General features: G+C 43.8%; 1 protein-coding gene across 2 annotated transcripts in view; it reads right to left on the bottom strand.

Annotated features, from left to right (window-relative positions):
* ABCA1 (ATP binding cassette subfamily A member 1) overlaps positions 1-18,878 on the bottom strand; it is a 90,248-nt gene extending 71,370 nt beyond the window's left edge. For both annotated transcript variants that reach the window (XM_027714400.2, XM_027714402.2), the window contains exons 1-2: positions 18,850-18,878; positions 3,607-3,751 (exon numbers count right to left, since the gene is read on the bottom strand). In XM_027714400.2, the coding sequence (XP_027570201.1) occupies positions 3,607-3,672 (66 nt within the window). In that variant the 5' untranslated portion in view covers positions 3,673-3,751; positions 18,850-18,878. The remainder of the gene's footprint in view (positions 1-3,606; positions 3,752-18,849) is intronic.
* Positions 18,879-20,724: the final 1,846 nt, after the last annotated feature.

The following is a 20,724-nucleotide window of genomic DNA, read 5'->3' as shown; positions in this document are numbered from 1 at the left end:
GTCAGCAGCATCTCAGAGACTCCTTGTCCAGCCTTTTGTGCTGTTGAACAAAAACCGAATTACCTTCCTTTGCTTGCAAAAGTCAGCAGGTTCCTTCCTGATCTTGCTGTGACAGCACTTTTCATCTACTGTGGCCTTTGCAGATGAGGACACGAAGATACTAAAGGGGACATATCTCACTGATGTTCACACTAAGTAGATAGCGAAAAGCCAAGCCTCCTCACCGACTTTTGTGCTGCAACTACTAGAGAATCCTGGTTAATATTGAAATCAATCTTCAACCACCCAACCCCTCTGTTATCCCTGATCCATTGGGAGTTGAAGGAGGAACATCCCATTTGCACATAGCAGGTGAATTCAGCAGCAACACTCAGCCAAGAACAAACTGCTCCTTATTTTAACCGAGGCTAATCCCTGAAGCACATCAAATTTATACCAGTTGCCTGATGATGCAGGATGCCATCAAATATTGAGCTCTACACTGTGTCAACAGGAAATCTGTTGAGCAAGAACTAACTAAGCTATGACCCCATTTACTGCCAACCCCCCTCGCCACCTTTATGGTCCAGTTTCAAATGCAGGGAGCTACCAGCAGCTGACCAGCCTTTCCATGCAAGTTTGGGGCGTCCCCTCATTTGCAAAAAAGCAGGGAGAGAAATGTTTTTAAAACAGCGATCCCCGAACACGATTTTTCTTTCCTCTCTCTCTCTCTCCCACCCCCTGTAGACTCCCTCCCCCCACTCCGGTGGTGCTGGAAGTTATCCAGTACAAAGTAACACTTGAACTGCACACGTCAGGCTGAGCTTTGAACCCAGCTTTCGCAATGCAGCCCAAACTCACAGCAGCCAGCAAGGGGGTTCAGCGGGAAGCCAAGGCTAGCGTGTGGGAAGAAGAGCAAGGATCAAACCACTTCTGGGCTACATCTTCACTAAGTACAAATGGGAGAGAGCCTTCATCAGCACACCCAGCTCAAGGACAATGGTGTCCTAACAGGAAAACAAACAGATGAACAACTGTGCAGACATCACAATAGCACGGTGAGAAGAGGTGTTCTGCTGCTTTTCTGCAATTTCCTGTTAAGTGGCCTTCCCCTCCTGACATTTTCAGGTAAAGCTCAAATGGGAACTGTTAATGAGAAAACCCCCACAAATACAAGGAATCCCAAGAAAACAAGCCACATCCTAGACCTTCATTGTGAAATTACTAATAGCAGCAGGGTGGAATAGAGTTTCAGGCCCTCTGGGATACTTGATGGGAAACTGGTACCGAAGCTGCTGGAAGGTACCAAGATACAGCTGAGCAGATCCAGAATGGTTAGCCATTCTGATGCACTTTTGTGGCATCACCAAAGGACACAAATGCATCTCTGCTGCCCAGTAAGCTGGCCTACACCTACCTTGACATGACATCCACGCTAAACTCAGACCTCTTCAAGAAACCTTCAAACCTGATGCAACACTGGGGCTATTTAGCTTGGAGAAAAGGAGGCTCGGGGAGAACTTATCTGCTCTTTACAACTATGTGAGAGAAGGTTGTAGCAAGATGGAGGTTGTTCTCCTCTCCCAAGAAACTAGCAAGAGGACAAGAGGACATAGTCTCAAGCTGTGTCAAGGGTCAGGTTGGACATCAGGAATAATTTTTTCACTGAAAGGGTGGTCATGCACTGGAATGGGCTGCCCAGGGAGGTGGTGAAGTCACTGTCCCTGGAGGAGTTCAAGAAATGAGTGGACGTGGCACTTGGTGCTATAGTTTAGTTGGCATGGTGGTATTTGGCCAAAGGCTGAACTTGATGATCTTGGAGGTCTTTCCCAACCTTAATGATTCTGTGATTCTATTATTTTCAGAAGATCCTGACACAAAAAAAGCCATCATCCTCAGTGTAAAACTCAGCTCCTCTGAAATATCCTCCTGGTTTAAGCATTGCTCCAGAAAAATCCCACAACATCCTAGAGTTCCCCTACATTCAAAAGGCAGCTTTGGAGGAGTCAAGAGTAAGACCTCTAGTAGTAAGGGAGGAAGGATGTTTTTAGCTCCAAGAGCCTAGGTTACATAGGCAAGAGCTGAGAAGAGCCAATCTTAAGGGGCTATAGCAAATTTCCAGACTGCTTTCCCCAGCTCATTTGTAACTTTTTTATAAACTAAGAGGCTGTTCACAAGGTCAGGATGCCAGCCCAGGCATCCAGAGAGCAGATAACCTCATCCTTGCAGATGATACGGTCCATGACCTCTTCTCTGGGGGGGCAGTTCTGTCCTGGGAGATCAAGACTTGTAAAGCAAGGGAAAAAACACGCAAAACAAAAACTTTGTCCTCGCTGTCAGCTCTCTAACCACAGAGGTATACAGGAAAAGTCAAAGATGCCATGAGGCACCTTTGTTTTATTTAAGAATGGACTAATTCCAGTACTAAAATGACCCCACAAGTCCAATAAAAACAAGCCTCAGACACCTGAGTGAAGACTTTCAGGACTGTCACTGTCCCCCGTGGTGAATATGATAGCTTCCCCTCCCTTGTGACACTGAGTTTCTAAAACAACCCAACCCAACCAGCTGGCAAGCACCCTGACATTTGGAGGGTTCAGAAAGCTTATCAGAGAGACCACTTTTCCACTCACCACCTCAGTGCCTCATGTTCCTTTCACGTTCCCTACTCATGTCTCCTCAAGGTCAGATCTAACATTCTGGATCCTCTGAACAAGCCTATTGCACAGGACATGCCCTTATCCAACACAACTATTCCCTAAATGCCTATGTCCAGTAGCAGGTCTTCTCTGGCTTTTAGCTATCTGCAAGAGTTACAGCATTCTATGAGGTCTCATTAACCTAAAGGCAAAAGAATTTTAAGAACACCGTGCTGGATTCACACTCCAGTGCCCTTGTTATTGCAAGGAGAAGCTCTTCTTAGGTACTGCCTATCTGAACAGGTACATTTCCACACAGTTAACAGATGGTGAGGCTAGCACTTAAAACTACTCAGAACACACCTTAGTAGAAAAATATCAGTTGCCTAGGCTTATCCCCATGCCAATACAAGAACATGCTTCATGCCACTGACTTAATCTATATCTCCTGTTGTAAAGTTACATAACTGGTTTGGGATTCTCTCCCTGGTTAAAAAGTGAGTGGTGATGCCTGCTATTGTCTCCACCATTTCTGCCATTAAGAAATGGCAGAATTTTGTTGCTGTTGTTGCAGCTTGCAATATTCCAAAGCTTTTAGACTCATCGGCACATCCCCACAGCCTGGGAATGCCTCACCCAGAGTGGAGTGGGTCACAGCACAGGTTTTTATTTCACGTCTTCCTTGCTGCGCACAGCAGTCATGCACCCTCTCTGCCTGATCTGACACGAGTGGTTCAGTACTCCAACACTCTCCCACACTGGAATTCAGGACAGAAGTCTTGAGCTCCTTCAAGCCCTCTGGTTTTTGTACACCCATCACTCTCTTCAGTTTGAACTGGGTCTTTCCAAAACCAGACCAGTTTGCTCAGCCAGGGACCACCAGAGGAAAGACAGTAAGTAAAATACAGGATGTTTCCCCATTTTGCTTGAAAAGTAAGCTAAAAGGCTACAGCTTAAGGTCTCAAAACACCCTTTGGTTAATACTTACAGTCTGTCTTCTTCTGTAGGTGAAGTTCTTCCATAGCAGCAATCCCAGCTGCGTCCAGAAAGCCATCTTCCCTAAGTAAAGCCTAGAAGCTTCCTTTGTGCAGCAGCAGCAGTACACAGCACAGATGTTTGTGGCCAGGCATTAACTAAGGATAGAAAACAAAAACAGGAAAAACGCTGAAAGGGAGTCACAAGAGAAAAGGCAACAAGACAGGGAAAGACAAGAGGCTGCACTCTGTGACCTTGGAGCCCCCACATGGCACTCCCCACTGCCTTCTTATCCCATGCACTCCAGCCAAATCTCATGGGTCTCAGTAGGCTTAGATCTAGACATGCTGTCTCTTACCTCAGAGCTCCAAAAGCACCACTCTGCAAGACAATTTTCTTTTCTTCTGCCCCAAGAATTCCAAAAGCAAGAATAGCCCAGAATAAGAAAAATACTACTATTTGAAAGCTGATTTAAAGACCCCTCTGAATGAGATAGAATCATACATTTCAACCCTTTTTCTAAATGCTTCTTTCCATATTTACTTTTATAATGGTGAGAAGCCCGCTGCCAAATTAGCAAAGCCTTTGTTTTGAAGTCCAGCCAACACCACCACTTGTAGGAGAAAGTGTTTTGCATTTAACAAGCAAGGCAGAAATGTTCATTTCCTCGAAGATAATTGACTAAGAATGACCCCAGACTTGTTAATATCTGGATAAAACGAATGGAAAATTGCTGTTGAGTCAGTGTTCAGGTTTTGCGAGCACCTGGCCTCCAGCACTACTGAGAATTAGGTGCATTAAGCATGCATCTTGTTAGAGTATGAGAGTATAAAGGGTTAAAAAATACATTAATCTCTTTGGTAGCTATTAATAATAGCATGGTATAGGCTTGGGTACACAGCCTTCCAGGAAAACTCAATCATACAGAAAGGTGAGCTTATAATACATTAGTTAAATGTCATTAAACCTTTCTTTCCAGAATCATTTTGGCATAGTTTAATTTACTTCTGAGTTTAAGACCACTTCAAATCAAGAGTAGTTTAATTCTGAGTAAGTGTTCACACGAGAATTCAGTTAATCCACATTAAATTAATTCTGATTTATGTACCTGAATATACTCTGTTGACAGACTCTGTGTTAACAAGACAACTGATCCAAAAACACAGCAAGAGAATCATTCCTTCAAACACCTGTTAAACTGGGAACACACATGCTTTTGATTTTGGTGTCCCACATACCAGTACCCTAGTGCTGTGATTCAGAGTTGCCTCCCTGACTGCAAACTGCTTTGAGAAGGTTCCCAAAGTTCATAAATGTACTAGGAACGTAACACTTCCTCGGGAAATGCTCTGACCAGCCCTACACTGGAGTTAAGATTATATGTTAAATGGCAATTCTGGATGTGAGCTTTGAGCTTTGATGAACAATTTGTGATCTTTAAGTCTCATCCAAAAGTAAATTCCATTATTACAATGACTTGTGGGATGAAAACTTCCCTTAATAATACAGGCCTTGTGTCAGAAAAATATTTCCTTAACATGACTAACAAAATAAATTAAACCCATTACACTGAGTTCTACAGATAATTACACTATAGTATCACAACAAGACAACAGTGCTTCCTAATGCCAGCACAGAGAACCAAAGAACAACAACAGATGCCTACAAAACCCTACCAATCGAACCTCATGTCAGCACGCAGGCAGCTGAGTGTACAGTCAGCATGGGCTCATTAACTTCTGCTACGTGCTGCTGTAACTCACTGACATGACCTCTACAGATGCTTCTTCACAGAGGGATGCCCAAAACTAATCTGGCAGGAGAGCCATCCTTCCCTGCACAGTGCTTGCTGCTGGCTGGAGCACCCTGACAGTAACACGTTCCAGCTGCATGCACATCTGGCTGATAGAATTCTCAGACATGCTTAGAGTGAGGCACCTGACAGGCCACAGCAGGGAAAAAGACCCTGCTCTTTGTGGGGAAATCTCAGAGGACAAACCCTGGCTGGTGATGACTGCACACATGCTCGTGGACCCAAAGCACACCTTTGCTTACAGGTTTGGAAGGGCTGCAGCACCTCCCCTGCATGTCAGTACTACACATTTCAAGCTGCAATTAACATGTAACCTAGCAACAGAACTAAGCAGGGAATATTATCACCTCTTCTTTGTACCTCCTCCACTGTCCCATTTCTGCTTAGGATTTGGGGGATTTGGCAACACTTTTACTCACACTACTGAGAAACCTGGATTGCTACTCACATAGTACACAGGCACGCTGCAAACACTAACTTGGTGCAAAATCACTTTACAAAACACTGGGAGAATTAATCTTTTCAAGCATTTTTCCACAAGGGTGCTGGTACTGGTTTGCTGTGCTGTCCAACATGCCACGAAACATAATCCTTTCTTCCTGCATCTGATCCTGTGGCCACTGCAAAAGTTTGGCATACAGGAGTAGAGGACAGGAAGCCACTGTACAGCCTTCTACAATCAGTGGTATTTATGTAACAGGGGTTTTTTTAATCTTCAGAAGTGTGTTTCAGAGTACCCACTCTATATTGCAACCCCAGCCCCCCAATATTGTTAACTCTCTGCAATAAGCTGACTTCCAATGCTTTCCAACCACTAAAGATAAACACCAAAATCCCTGCGTATGACGTGCCACAGGAAGAGTACAAGAAGGATCCCACTGAGAGTCAAAGAGGCCTTTGGCATTCTCCTCAGTGGAACTAGGCCCTACTCCTGCACCTTAATACTCTGCACAGAGGTAGAGATAAAAGTTGAAACGGTCTGTGGGATGTTTGAGCAAATGTCAGGGCAGTTGATTTAATGCCTATCAGTGAAAATCCAAATATTTATCCCTCGCAGTCGCAGTCAGCCCACGGGATCCAGAACATGGAAATACTGCTTTATAGAGGTTGTAGCATTCCCATCACACTAGCAGACTGCAGTGAGAGAGGGCAAGTATTTGATCAATCAGCTTGTCTCAGCTGATGAGCAGAAGCCTGCACAGCCAGGAAGACTCAGCTGTGCCACCTCTGCTTGAACTTCCACTCTCTGGAGTTGGGCTAGACTTTACTGGGAACAAAGCAAATGTCCTGGCCTTCAAATAAGACCAGTTTGCCTGGATATAGGTTTCATATGATGTAAAAATACTGACTTTTAAGGACTGCCCAGTTGGAGGCATACCAGCTAAGTCCCTGCATTAAACCAGGCCATGGAGCCTAACACTGGACTAACCACCAAGAGCACAACACCTGAACCTGAAGCATATCCAATTCTTCTTCCAGCCATGCTGGATGACAGCTGCAATGACACTGTGTGCCCCAGTATCTGTTACAAACTGGGTAACACAGGTTTGTTAATGCCTAGAGCCGCCTCTGATTTTCATCCACAAAGGCTGACATATTTGGTTCACTGCTGACACAAGTTAGCTAGGTCCAATGAATTACTAATCCATCAGAAAGCGCTCTGCAAACTAAGAGTATCAGAGCAAAATGGGTTAGCACCCTTTCAGATGTTCATCCAGCTCACAACAGGCAAGAACTGTAAGACAGAAATGCAGAAAAAAGTGATAGACTCAACACTTCCAGCTCAGTTAGAGCTGAAGTCCATCTTTATCTCTGTTTCAGACCAGCCTGATAAGTTCAACACAGCTGGGAAATCCAACTTGCCAGTTAGCACTGCAGTGCCAAAACACAGCTTGTTTCCAGTTCATTCTTTTGTGCCTCACCTACATAAAATTTTGAGCTAACAGTAACTATCACTCCTGACGCTCACCCAGAACTATCTGAAGCAGAAATACTGTTTCTGTCTAAGGTAAGAAAAGCTTCAAAAAATCATCCCCACAGTATCAGTTTTCTGTGGTCTAAAGTACCACAGTACAACACGGACTGGCACAATTAAAGCGATGATTCCACACACTTGTCCCATGGTCTGCCTTTGCAGAAGACTCCCTACACACGACATTTTGCCCTGCTGCAAAAAACCTGCACAGCCTCCAGACCTATTTCAACCCTGTGTGCAATTCAGAAAATTGCTCTCAAAAGAAAGTTAGGCTGCAGGGCAACCTCTGAAAACAATGACAGAGAAACACAGTCTTTGGCCAACCCTTTATTTCTAGAGAAGTGCTATCCACCACTTAGAAATACAATGGCTGTGGAAAAGTCCATTAGCTGCTATACCAACAGTCTCCGGACTTAATCCACCTTAAATACAAAGAAATGTATTTTTACAGCTGTAGATTTAGAGAGGAAAAACCTCAAGTGGCAGAGAATCCGTTCTCCACCCCCATGCCTGGTGTCTGTGCTAAGTAAACATAAAATGGCCTTCAAAAGCAGCTTTCTGCAAACAATGCAGCTGTTTGCTTTCTTGGGGGGGGGGGGGGGCAAAAAACTCTTTCCCCTGGAGAAAAAAAAAAAATTTTTTTTAAAAAAATCATTATTTCAAGAGGGAACAAAACGAACTTAACAAACTTTGAGACTGGAACATTTCATGATTCTGGCAAGAGACTATGGACAACTTTAACTAAGTCCTTGTCAGCAGAGCTAAAAAGCTTTTATTAGTTGAAGAAGGTTCAGTGGCCTCTGTGAAATCAGTTAGCAGCCTCTGTCCTCTCAGATTTTCCACATCACAGAAACTACCACCACTGGCAACTCTCCACAGATCAAGCAGCCATGGAGAGTGCCAATCTGATGCCTACATATGATTTTTGCCTTTATGAGGGCAAAATAGGCATTATTTGCTGGACACAGCACGGGTTTGAGCTCCTAGAGCCAGTGCTTTCCCCTGCCACAAGCAGACAGGATCTGGCACTTCAGGCTTTCTGCCCCAGACAAAAAGTTGTACATCTGCTTAACTCCAACAGATCTTGTCTAATGAGACCCACTTTCAAAGAAAAGAAGCAACTAAGGCACAAACATCATACTTCAGCAGAAATACAGTCCTCTTTGTGAATGCTGATAGATGTCTTATCATTCAATTTCTTTTAGGTAGTGTCAGGCTGTTTTGTGAAGGAAACAGGACCATGAGCCATGTGAATTCTGCAAAGCCCAGTGATCCATATGCCATCAATTGAGATCAGGTCCCCACGAGGACTGTACACACAAAGACAGGATGGAAGTGTCTCCCTTATGAACTGACATTCTGACTCTCATAAGACAAATCACCAAAGAAACTAGCAGCCTGGATGGGGATTAGTGTAACAGAGGTACAGATTAAGCCAAGAGTCCAGAATCAAATCCCCGTCTCCCAAAACAAGGTCTAGTATCTTGGCCACTTCTCTGCCAAACACCAGGATTTCCCTTCTTCCAGCACAGCAGCTGTAACCAAGAGACTTACTCTTACACAACTGCATCCACTTTGTAGAACTTAAAACTGTGCAAGGCCATAAAAAGCTCTCAAGGCATAAGTATTGGGAAGATGTTTTCATTGCTACTCCCTCAATTCCCAGAAAGTACTTTGCATAGATGCAACTTCAAATGAGATTAAAGGAAGAGGAAAAAACAGTATTAATCCAGATTCTGTTAAGATTAGGTCAGATAAAGAGCAGCTGTGGACAAATGCAAATAATTTTTTATCCTGATGCTAATCATCTAGTTGGAGCTAATATCCATAGGAAAAAAAAAAGGAACGCATAAAGAACCAGAAGTAATGTCCATCATGATCAAAACTCATACAAAGCTTGCAAAACCCAAAGGAACAAATCTGACATTCCCATCTCTAAAACTTTCGAGCAGTCAAAAAACTTAACGGCACCTACTGGGGCTCTCGGAAAGAGGGGAAACTGCCACCTAAATAATGATAGTTTTATATAAATGACAGTATTGACCTTTTAATGTTTTAAGCCGAAGAGCCTGAACTAGGTTACAAATAGGTGCCATATAAAGCATTAGCAGCACAGAGTTCAAGCAACTCACCTGGGGCCACAAGCACACAAAAGCAGAGATTAGAATAAAACCTGCAGATCTCACACGTCCATCTCCTGGGTTAAGCACGGCTGGACTCTGTAGCAATCACAACCAATGCAGGATCAGCAGTGGAGGTGTGAGCTTTGAACCTAGAGCCTTCTGCCTGGGACACAGGATCATTATCAGTGGAGCCACACAAACACTAAAAGCAGGTCTTTCATAATCTCCCCACAGAGGACATTTCTCTCCTATTTGCCAAATGAATACAGGACACAAAGTTTCCTATCCCGTTTAAAGAGTCATTCACAGAGAAGTGCTTTCCTCTTCAAAAATCACCTAGGTCATGTCACAGAGTTTACACCAACTCCTTGTTCCTAAGAATGTGATTGGAGAGCTTCTGGGTCAGCAGGCAAGAATTAGGATAACAAACAACAGCATTTTAGTGGCAATTCTTGGCAAGATCCCCTACTAGTTTACTTCAGTTCACACACTGACTACCTGCTCTTAGGTTAGGTAGTAAACTGGCCTTGTTCTCCAGTGCTTACCAATACTGAAGGCAACTAATATATTGCTTTCAACATGGCCAGCCACATCAGCCCTCTAAATAACAGTGATTTGTATGACAGGCACAATTTTAAGGATCCATCTTTGTGATAATTCACAACCAGTTGAACTCATTTTCCCTCCTTGAGGAGCCTGTCAAATTTTGTAAAACCACGATTTAAAGAATAAAGCAAAAATATCAGGAAGCTGATGGAAGAGCCTCATGGAACACCTCCAGCGACCTGCCACCTCTGGTCCAAGACACAGAGCCTCCCACTCATCCACAGGATCCTTAAGGCAGCACGCACACAGCTATAAAACACTAAGTAAATTACTTCATTATTTAAGGGGGCTCCAACCTCACAGAAAATTGGAGGCAATCAGTGGAAAAGAAATAATTTTAGCAACAGGCCGACAGTAAAATACTTATTCACAACCTGCTTGAACTGCTGTTACTAAAGCAACTAGTGACAAAAACCAAGCCCTATATTGGGTTCCGTTTGCTGCATGAGGTACTACACATTGAAGTGAGCTTGGATCTCGCTCAAACAAGACTTGGGCTTAACGTAATGTCACGTTAGGAGCAGGAACCTGACTTCCCAACTCTTTACGCAAAATGGCAAGTGGTTTCTAAAGGTATTTAGCCTTGGCATGAGAACTGAGAAAATTGATTTTTCACAAGTCAGTATTTTGTGTGTTGAGCCCTTTTGAATGCTCCACTATGAACGCATGAGCAGATGATAATTTTGAAAGACCTCGCCTAGATTTAACACAACGAGCACTGACATTCCTGGCCCTAAACTCTTCACAGTACTTAACCTGCCTCTCCTGTCAAAGCCGAACTCCCAAGATGTATTTCTGGGACACTGGTGGGCCTACCCTTACCAATCAGAAACAAGCCATATGGGACAATTCCCTCCAGAGTCAGCACCAGTTAAAGTACTCCATAAATACAAGCCTGACTACATTTTCCAGAGTCCTCAGTGCCTCCTTACACATTTACACGGATACATATTTTCAAAATTGGCTGCTGTTTTATAACATTTCCTTTTGACACAACATGCCAAGTCATTCTGAAGAACCTGTCACAGCTCAGCTTCCCAGAATCACCAAAACAGCTGGTTCTCATTACTTCTAGCACGCTTAAAAGGCTCATCGATGAAAACAAGCACAGCTCCAATGCAATGGAAGGTGTCTAGTTTGCATGCACCACAGCTGGACTGACCTAAAGGAATGCACATGCAAGGGAACGTGGCATGCACTTAGGCAAGAGGAATTGCTTAAGTGTCAAGTATAAGACGCAAGATGAAATCCAGTCATCTATTTTACCAAAAAAAAATAGCTTCGAATAGCTAAAAAAATGGGAAGGTTGTGAAATACGTGAAGCATTTCAACTTTAAACATTACACTGAATGTCCTCTACTTTCCCCACGGGAGGAAAAAAAAAAAAATAAAAAGGCAAAAATCTAGTCCATTCCTTGGCAAAAACAAACACAAAATGTGATTTACTTTATCACGGCCAATGTCCAAAAATCCATAGTCCATATTAGCAGATGATTTTTTTTTTCCTGGGCTCTCAAAGAATGGCTCTTTTCTAGTGGGCTTTAGAAATAACAGAACATCCTGCTAAAATAATAATTGCGACATCTGAGCACAATTCATGCCATTAAGCTTTGATCTCTGAGCAAGTATAGTATTGTCAGTACACACTCTGCAAAAAGCTGTGTTACACAGCCTCAGTCACTTTTTCCAGCTGTTGGCACATCCTGTTTAAGGACATTACATCTGCAACTAGGAGAAAGGGTAAAGAATTTCACATTGCAAAAGGTACTTTTCTGCTTGGCAGCAACCTCAAAGGGGAAAAGGAAGGCACAGCTTCCCCAAGAAAGCAGCTTTTCCCAAACGAAATCCACAAGCTCAGATGGCGTTAGGACAGAAACACTTTTGACCACCACCCCTTCCACACCCCTTCCTGATCACTGAGTCATTTACACTAATCAGCCACAGATCTGGTTTAACAAAGTGCAAAGCTGACAGGTGTTCCACCATCCTACTGCAGAGTCGCTGGAGCATCACTTCTATCTTCTACTGAGCAAAGATATCAAGCCTTGCAGCTTTCCCATCACATTCTTTAGGATTGTTTTGGAAAGGAGTGTCTTCTCCTGCATCCTGTGTTTGTAACTTGTTCCTTCATCTCAGGAGAAGAGAAGGACACAAACTGTGTCCAGTACAAGATTAAGCTGCAGTTTGAGATGTATGCCTGTCCCGTAACATCAAAAGAAGTTGTACCGTTATTTTCCTTTCCATCTTTGCTATTTGGGAACATCATGCCAAAAACCAGTGCATGTATTCAGTAACAGAGCAGAAAACAACATGGCCTATCATGTCATAAACATCCCAGTGGTGCCCTTGAGATTCATAAGCATAAAGAATAAGCTGTCTGTTAAGCTGGATATCTACACAGCTGCACTGATATCTGTGCCCCAGCTTTAAGTAACAGCAAGTGAAACAAAAATAACCCTGCACGATGCAGAAAAACAGCAGCCAAGAAAAAGCCTCTAGCACAATGCAAGGAAATGACACTGACAAAAGAAAGCAATAAACTGGCAAAGTCAGTATTTAGCAGCCACTGTCAGCTTGAGCAGAGTTTGAGTCTACAAAGCCTACAACAGATAGGGCCACAACAGGACCTCGGCTCCCACATGGCTACCGTCCAACAGTGCTGATACAGAAGCTGGTAATTCATTGAAGTGATAAAGAGATGTCCGAGTACTTTCAAAAGCAGTGAGTGTCAGCTATGACAAGGAACGAATTTCTGATCAATCTCGGCAACCCATGCAGACTTTAATAACCACTTATCTCTAAAGTTATTCATAGAAGAATATGAAAATAGCGGGCACATGATAAGGCAGCCTGAATACCTGCTGGGTCAGGTGTGGCACAGCGCAGTTAGCTGGGCACGCTGCCAGGAAGTGTGTGCCAATCTTCCCGTTTTGCCTGATCCACAGAGCAAACAGCTGTTCCACACACTTTCTATTCTCCAGCTCCAGCCGTACAGCCCATACCCCGCTGCTGGAGCTCCAGTCCCTAGGGCCAGCATGGCACTTAGCAGGCACACAAAGCAGGCTAGTGCACGCCTAATTTAACATCATGCACACACATATCCAGGAAAGAAGGATGACAGAATTTGTTCGTGTCCTAAGGTACGTTTCAAGACGCAGAAAGATTCAGGACAGAGTTCCATCAGTTTTCTCCAAAAGGTTCAACGGACCAAGCACAGAGGTGTTCGACTAAATTTCAGCCAAATGGCTTGGAACAGAAAACACTTCAGGCAAGTGCAGAAGTAGCATGAAATGCTAAAGGGAAAAGCAATAACCTTGCAGGAGAGCTAGGTGAGCAAAAAGAAGCTTTGCAAGTTTTTAAATGGATATAGGATTCAAAACATATTTTTTTATGTTGAGTTTAAATATCCTTAACTGTGCTGGGAAAGTTCCACCGGAACCAAAGCACGCTCCGTCAGACAACCCAGTTTTGCAATTGTGTCTGGGTTTATATATAAACACAACTGGGAGGATACATATAGTGATGTGGACTATTAAGACTATGTCACAAGAACAGGGAGACCTGGCAATCAGGAGAATGAAAAAAGTACTGGGAAAAATAACATCTGACAAAGCCTGAAAACAGAGGGTGTACAGGTGATGGTATCAGTTTGCTAAAAGAAGGAAGCAAGTCCAGATCTCTCCAAAGACAGTAGGAAAAACTCCTTTTTTGCTTACTTTACAATGAATATTTAAATACAAGTTTGAGAGAGCTGGGAAACAACGCAGTAAGAATTGCTACTCTGATTTAATAAGGTAAAGAATAATTAAATATCTAAAATACTTTAAAACAAATAAATTAGATTAAAAGCACCTTTCGTAGAACAAAAATACAATTGAGGGATCAATTTAGTTTATTAAATAGGAACGCTGCATTCAGGGGAGGAGTAGGTTTTGAATTTTGGCTCCTGTACTGAACCAGAATGAAATGTCCATGCATCTGCACTCAGAAAAAGTCAGTGCTGCTTTATTGTTTGGACGAGGAGAGTCTGGAGTTTTTTTAATCCATCCAAATTTGGTCCATACTCTGCTTTTACTGTCAGTCATAGCCAAATTCTTGTTTTGGGAGCATAATTAAGATAAGGGGAAGAGAAAAAACCCCCACCAATAGATCCCCAAAATATCAATATATTCCTCATAAATACAGTTCTCAGCCAAAAAGAACACTTATGCTAACTTGCTTGTTTCTTTTTAAGGCACAAAAAATCCACCTGTAAAAGCAGTCATACCTCTGAAAACCTTGGACTTAAACCCAGGTTGCTGACATTAGCAACACGGCCCATAGTCTTCAAGAAGTGTTACCTGCTGCTGGTGAGAAAAAAAAAAAAAAAAACACAAACATGCTTTCACTTCTGCCATAGAGAGTATAAACTTTGGTCATGTCATTATTATAATAATGCTGAAAGCAGATAAGAAGAAATGCATCAAGTCATTAAAAGATGGGTACAGGTGCTGAGATCCAGGTTCTCCTGGTCCCCAGCCCTGCTCTTGTCACCTACACCACCAAAAGTGCTGCTCTGAGACCTTCCACATATCTTAATTTTGAATTTTACTAAGCTAAGAACAAACTACTGCGCTAATAAATATCTGTTGCACGGTTTGCTTGCTTGCTCCCAGGAACAACCATTCCACTTGGAACTGGGCTAGGAAAACTGCAAAGTGTTTCAGAGAGTCAAGCAAGCAGAGTGGTAACAGGTCTTGGCCACCTCTATCCTCCACACAGCCCTGGCTAAATTTGCTACAAAGGAAACCAGATCCCCAGAATTATCTCTGAACTGTGCGGTCAAAGGCTTGGACTTTGTTCTTTCACAGAGAATAACCTTGCTATCTAGCCCAAACCAGAACAGTCCTGTAAAGGCTCTTTTGCTCTCCTTTTTCTGTCTAACTCCAATTGTTCTCTAACAAAGTCAGCATAAGACAAACCAATCTCACTGAATAAGACAGAGCTCTGCTAGGCAACACTCCTCCAGAAAATAACAGAAGAGGAAAAAGGTCAGCTTGTATGTGAATATTTATGCCATTCAAACCAACAGGCATCTTTATTATCTATGATTAAGCTTTTTTGCTAATAACCCAATGAATAAAGACCTGAATGCTCCCATTTTTCCTACCATGTTAGCCTGCTGTGTCAGGAAGACTGCATCAACAGTTTTCCATCCTACTCTGTCTTGCTCTCAGTCTGAGGCGAGCTCACATGCTTTTCCTCCCAACTACAAATGCTAAAAAAGACAGGACTAGCTTTGCTGCCACCAATTTTAAAAAAAGAAAACAGTGTATGCCAGGTAGTCCATTCAGTAGTTTTAGTCATGGTAGTTCTTCTGAGTGGATCTGTATGATTTTTGGACAATCAACAGAAGCAGAACATGCAGCTTCAGAATGTGAAGCTTTTTTTTTTCGTGGTGATCATCTTTTGAACACTACAAGCAGAGTCTGACCACAGTATTTTTTATCTATACTCATAATACAAGTAACTGCAGACGTGGATGCTCATCAATTACACAAAACACTTTCAACTATTCATAATTAAAATCCTCAGCTGGCATAAATATGAGATAATCACAGAGAGAGTGAGTTTCTAACACATCAGACATGGAGAAAGTGGGCAGAGTCCCTAGCAGCCTCAGATGATCAAGAAAAATATATTTTATGTATGAAATGTATTTTACTAAACATTAGGTTCTTACTCTAGCCCCTCTCACAGGAATCATCAGGAATAACCAGCCTAATCAAAACATGCTGGTGTTTAGTCAGCCATGGTCTCTGGACTCATTCCAAGATTTGGTGTGTTGCCCAGCCTAGAAGATCTATATAAACATCATGGGTGCTTGCTTCAAGGTTTCTTAAACAAAGTGGTAGTCTGGTTCCCTTTCTGCTCCCCTTCTGTCATCATCTTTGTGCAGCCAGTGCTCACAAAGCCATGAGAAGATGTTGAGCACAGGATGCTGGGGTTAAAAAAAAAAAAAATAAAAAAAAAAAAATCACCAAACAAAAAGAAGAGTTTGTTCTCAATTACTCACCCTGGGCTGGTGAACTCCAGTGCCAGCACAAAGGATGAAATAGACGGGGAGAGAAAAAAAGAGCAAGCAGACCAGGGAAAATAAAGCAGGTCCAGTACTAGTTCACTGGTAACCTTCAATTACTCTGGATTAAAGTTCTGAAGAAACCACACCCTAAGAAATATTGTGCCTGCATGGTGCAATGCACATAATAAACACTAGCAGAGCTGATCATATTTAGCCACAGATGGATGAGTTAGTACCAATCCTCCTCCTGCTCTGTCTTTGTGGGTCTAATTCTGCCAGGTGAACTCAGTGGTGAGATACCAGGCTTGCAGAGGTGAAGGCAAGGGAGGACTTGCTTTCTGAAATGTATTACACTTGATTAACAGGTGAGAATGCTCCAACCCAGATCCTGCACAGAAGACCTGCCGTCACTTTCCCAAAGCCACTAAGGCTTATTCCTAAATCACAGAAGCCTGGTCTACCTGCACACAGCCAGGGAGAAGTTTAGCCTAAGGAATGCTAGAAAAAAGGCCACTCCAGGAACAAAGGCCAAAATAAGTTCACTGACCCTTTTTTAAGCTCGTGGTGTTCCATCTTCTGTAGTTCAGCATTTGACCAGGAGCTACTCTTTATACACACCATGATGGTACATGCTGAATGTGGTGCCAGATCAAGCCTCTGATCACACCACTGAATGAGACTTGGGTCTGAAAAATATTTAGCAGTACAAAAAAGGTTTGCCAGCCGTTGCCTGTGGCAAACTGATTTATAAATGTGCCTCAATGAAGAGACCACTAAGAAACATTCGATGTACCTGCTTGCACTGCTAAGCAGCTCTATTCAGAAGAAATTTTGAACAAACATCCAAAAGAGTACCATGACTCCTGGAAATGCCAGAACCTTATATATAGCTGCACCCAAGGTGTTTATTTCACCTATCACACAGCTATGTGTCCTTCTGCAGCAACTTGTCAGGGGACAGTTATTGTGAATAGTTTGGGCTAGCTGTTGAATTATCCCATTCTAACCCCAAATTACAGCAAGTTGTCATCTCTTGCAGTCCAGAGGCCAGCTGGTAACACCTCAGAACACCTAAAGTGAGCATTAAAAAAAACAAACAAACAAAAAAAAAACACACACAAAAAAAAATCAAACTTTATTATTTAATGCTAAGTATTCTCAACTTCACAATTTCAACTTAAATTCTATCATGCAACACTTGTGTTTCATGTGACCCACACTTTTTTTGTTAAGAGCTGACTTTAATTTTTACCATAATCAGCCCTACCAAATTATGATTACATGGGAAACAAGGTGCTCCATGTCATGAGTGAAGGCATCAAACTCCTTACTTGTCCAGACCATACCAGATACAGACTCTATCACACAACTCTTACATAAACTGAACTTTAAATTTGCACAATGAACTGTGAAGACCCACCAACACTATTTTTACCTATTACATCAGTAAGACACCGCAGAGTCCCAGGTACTACCCATTTAGCTTAATGGCCAGCTGGGGCATCACACACTGATTTGTGTTACGGGAAAGTCCGAGCATACACTGTCATTCCCACTTGTTAGGGAGGCAAGATGTGCCACAAGGGCGAAGAACAAAAAGCATTTGCACAGTATGTTTACTACCATGACCCCCTTTCAAAACTGAGCAAGACTGCTCAATTACAATAGCCTTTCGACAGCAGGCTTGACCATCTGTTGTCAGTGGAACATCCCCAAGACATTGCTGTTTTCTGCAGTTCAAGCACCAACTCATTTCCAAAAGCACCTCCAAAATAAATTTTAATGTGTTAATCCATATCCTTCAAATATGTTATTTGTACAGCCTTTAAAATATCCAAGGTCAACAGCTGGGAGAGATGGGGCACCCCTGGTTAAAAACAAGCAAAAATGACGTTTAATATGAACTTTGAATTTAGAATCAGAGTATCTTTCCAGGCACGTTTTAAGCATCTGGGCTGCCGTGCAGCTCCAGTCTTTTGTAACAACAGCCTGATAATAGATTGCAGTGTAGCAGTCCAGACTTCACAACAGTCTGGCACGCAGCAGGATGATTTGTTGCATGCAACTGAGCCTCCTGCCCATCGTAAAAGCGGCCAGATAGATATTTTTTTTTATTTTTACACGCCCCCTCATCCCACGGCCGTCCCCTTATCCCACCCCCGCGACTTTATAGGATTCACGTAGGGGTGAAGGGGATGAAAACCCTCCCGTTATCTTTCAGAGCCCACCGGGGCAGGGAGAGGCGGCAGTAAGGTGAGCGAGTGCTGCCAAATCAGAGTCGCCTGGCTCAGGACAAGCTAAAATAATGTAACTATTAAAAAAAAAAAAAAAAAAGAAAGAAAAAAAAAAGCACACACAACTCGCACACATGCACTATCAGCCCCTTTCCGATCCGCCGCTACGCCGAAAAACCATCCTCCGAGCCGCGCTCCCGACACGCTGGGCACAGCGAATGCCACCACGTCGGAAGACAAAAAAAAAAACCTCAAAACAATATACCCCCTCCCTCCCCAACCAAAACAATAAAAAAACCCACCCCAACCATCCTACTCGGTTTTTTTTTTTTTCCTCTCGCTTTGTGCCGCTTGCTCCGGGCGGAGCGGGGACAAGAGGGAAGCCTCCCCGTCAGTCGCCCGCGACGCGTCCCCCCCGTCCCGCAAGGCTCCACCACCTCCTACCTCCCCGGCCGGCAGCCGCCGTCGGTCCCGAGGGAGCCGCCGCCGCCGCCGCCGCCTCCTCCTCCTCCTCCTCCGCGCACCCCTCCGGCCCCACTCCCGACCCCGATCCGGCCCCGCTGCCGCTGCCGGGCGCCCCCGCCCCGCAGTGCCTCTTATAGGGCGGCCGCTCTCCCCTCCTCGGCGCGCCGCCCGCCCCTTCCCTGCTCGGGGCCGCCCAGGAGCCTTGCTTTTCCCCACCCTCTGAGGTCTTCTTTCCTTTTCGCCTTTTCTGTCTGCTCTTCCCCTTCTTCTTTGTCCTTCTTTTCCCCCTCTCCTGTCCCCCTCCCCACCCCCCACGCCTTTTTTTTTTTTTTTTTTTTGATTTTTTTCCCTGCTCTGCGGCTCCTGTTGGAGGGGGTGGGGACGCGGCGATTTGCATGTGGGCGTGCACCCTGCAGCCAAAAACAAACTTCGGGGCTGGGTATGTCCGCTCCGTCCTCGCACGGCGAGCCAGAGGTCCGTGGTGTAGCTGCACTCGCTGCTTTTAGTGAAACTCCGCCGTCCCAGGTGCGTGAGAAGCATCCCAGCCCTTCGCATCTGGCTCCTGCACGTACCCCTCGGCCGACTCTTCCTGAGAACCGTAAAAAGAAAGAGCAGAAACCCGGTCACGGAGTTACCAGCGAGGTCACTGTGCTCCAGCCGCCCACGGCGCCAGGCCCGCACTGCTCCCCGCACCCTCAGGGCTGAGTCGGCGCAAGCTGAGCACAGATACATCCTCCGCTGTACAGCTACAGAGCACACGGAGTGCACCGAGAGTGTTGGCCTGAAAGGAGTCAGTCAACAATGAACAGATTCAACAGGACCAGATGTGCTGTCCTCCCGGTCACTTACGGCAATGGAAAGGCAAGGAAATGTGAAAGCCAACACTTGGATACGTACCCAGAAATAATGCTGGATTTAGTTGTGTCAGTTCCTGGAGAAACTGACAATTAATCACAAACTTTAATAAAAACAAATCTTAATTTATTTTTAACAGTTCACAGTGACCGACCTGACTTTCTCCAGATACAAAATCCATAAATGATAATGTGTTTTATCTACTGGAAAAATGGCCTGTGTCTGATGGCTGAAGGTGTCCTCCCAAATGGGGCCCTCCCCTAGAAACATTACCCTTCCAAATTTTTTGCTTGTTACATGGCAGGAACACTGTAAAATCATGCAGTGCAGTCTGTGAAAGTGTAGCAGTGCATTTTCAGTGCATAAAATGCTCTGTGACTGAAAAGAAATAATGCACGAAAGACAGGCAACTCTAAATTATGGTTCACTCTACAGACATAATGCACTGCCATTGCTCTTCTGCAGTGAAGGGGTTGATGTTATCGTTCATATTGTTAATGCTTTGCCTTATTATGAGCCATCTGGATGATACATGGTTACTGAGGGAACCGTATCTTCGAGTTTCCTGGCTTTTATTTCCATGCTCAGACTGCCACCACGGTATTCTTTGAGTGGTACAGAAATACAAACACCTGAAAGCAGAGAGTTCAGACTGATTGTAATCTGAAATAATGCACTGGAGTATCACAGACAGCAATAAATATTCAAATTAATAATGCAGACCCTTCTACACTGAAAAAAGCCGGCTCATCCATTTTGTCAGTGATCCCAGCTTCTTCCCTTAGTCCCTGTGTGTCAGCATCTCACAGATGGGCTCAGGGCTGAACAAATGAAAAGGCTCCTGGTCCTGATCATGGTCTCCCCAATGTAGCTGCTACATAACATCACTGACTGCAGCTGATTGCCTCTTTTGTACCTTCACTTGGCTGAAATAAAAATTGGGTCTTTAATGTATAAATGCAGCTGTGTGTTCTTCACCATATACTAGAGTTTTCCATC

Source organism: Pipra filicauda, unplaced genomic scaffold, assembly GCF_003945595.2.
Source record: "Pipra filicauda isolate LSUMZ 115617 unplaced genomic scaffold, ASM394559v2 scaffold441_size551697_pilon, whole genome shotgun sequence".
Lineage (NCBI taxonomy): Eukaryota > Metazoa > Chordata > Aves > Passeriformes > Pipridae > Pipra > Pipra filicauda.
This window is presented reverse-complemented; position numbering and strand designations above follow the sequence as displayed.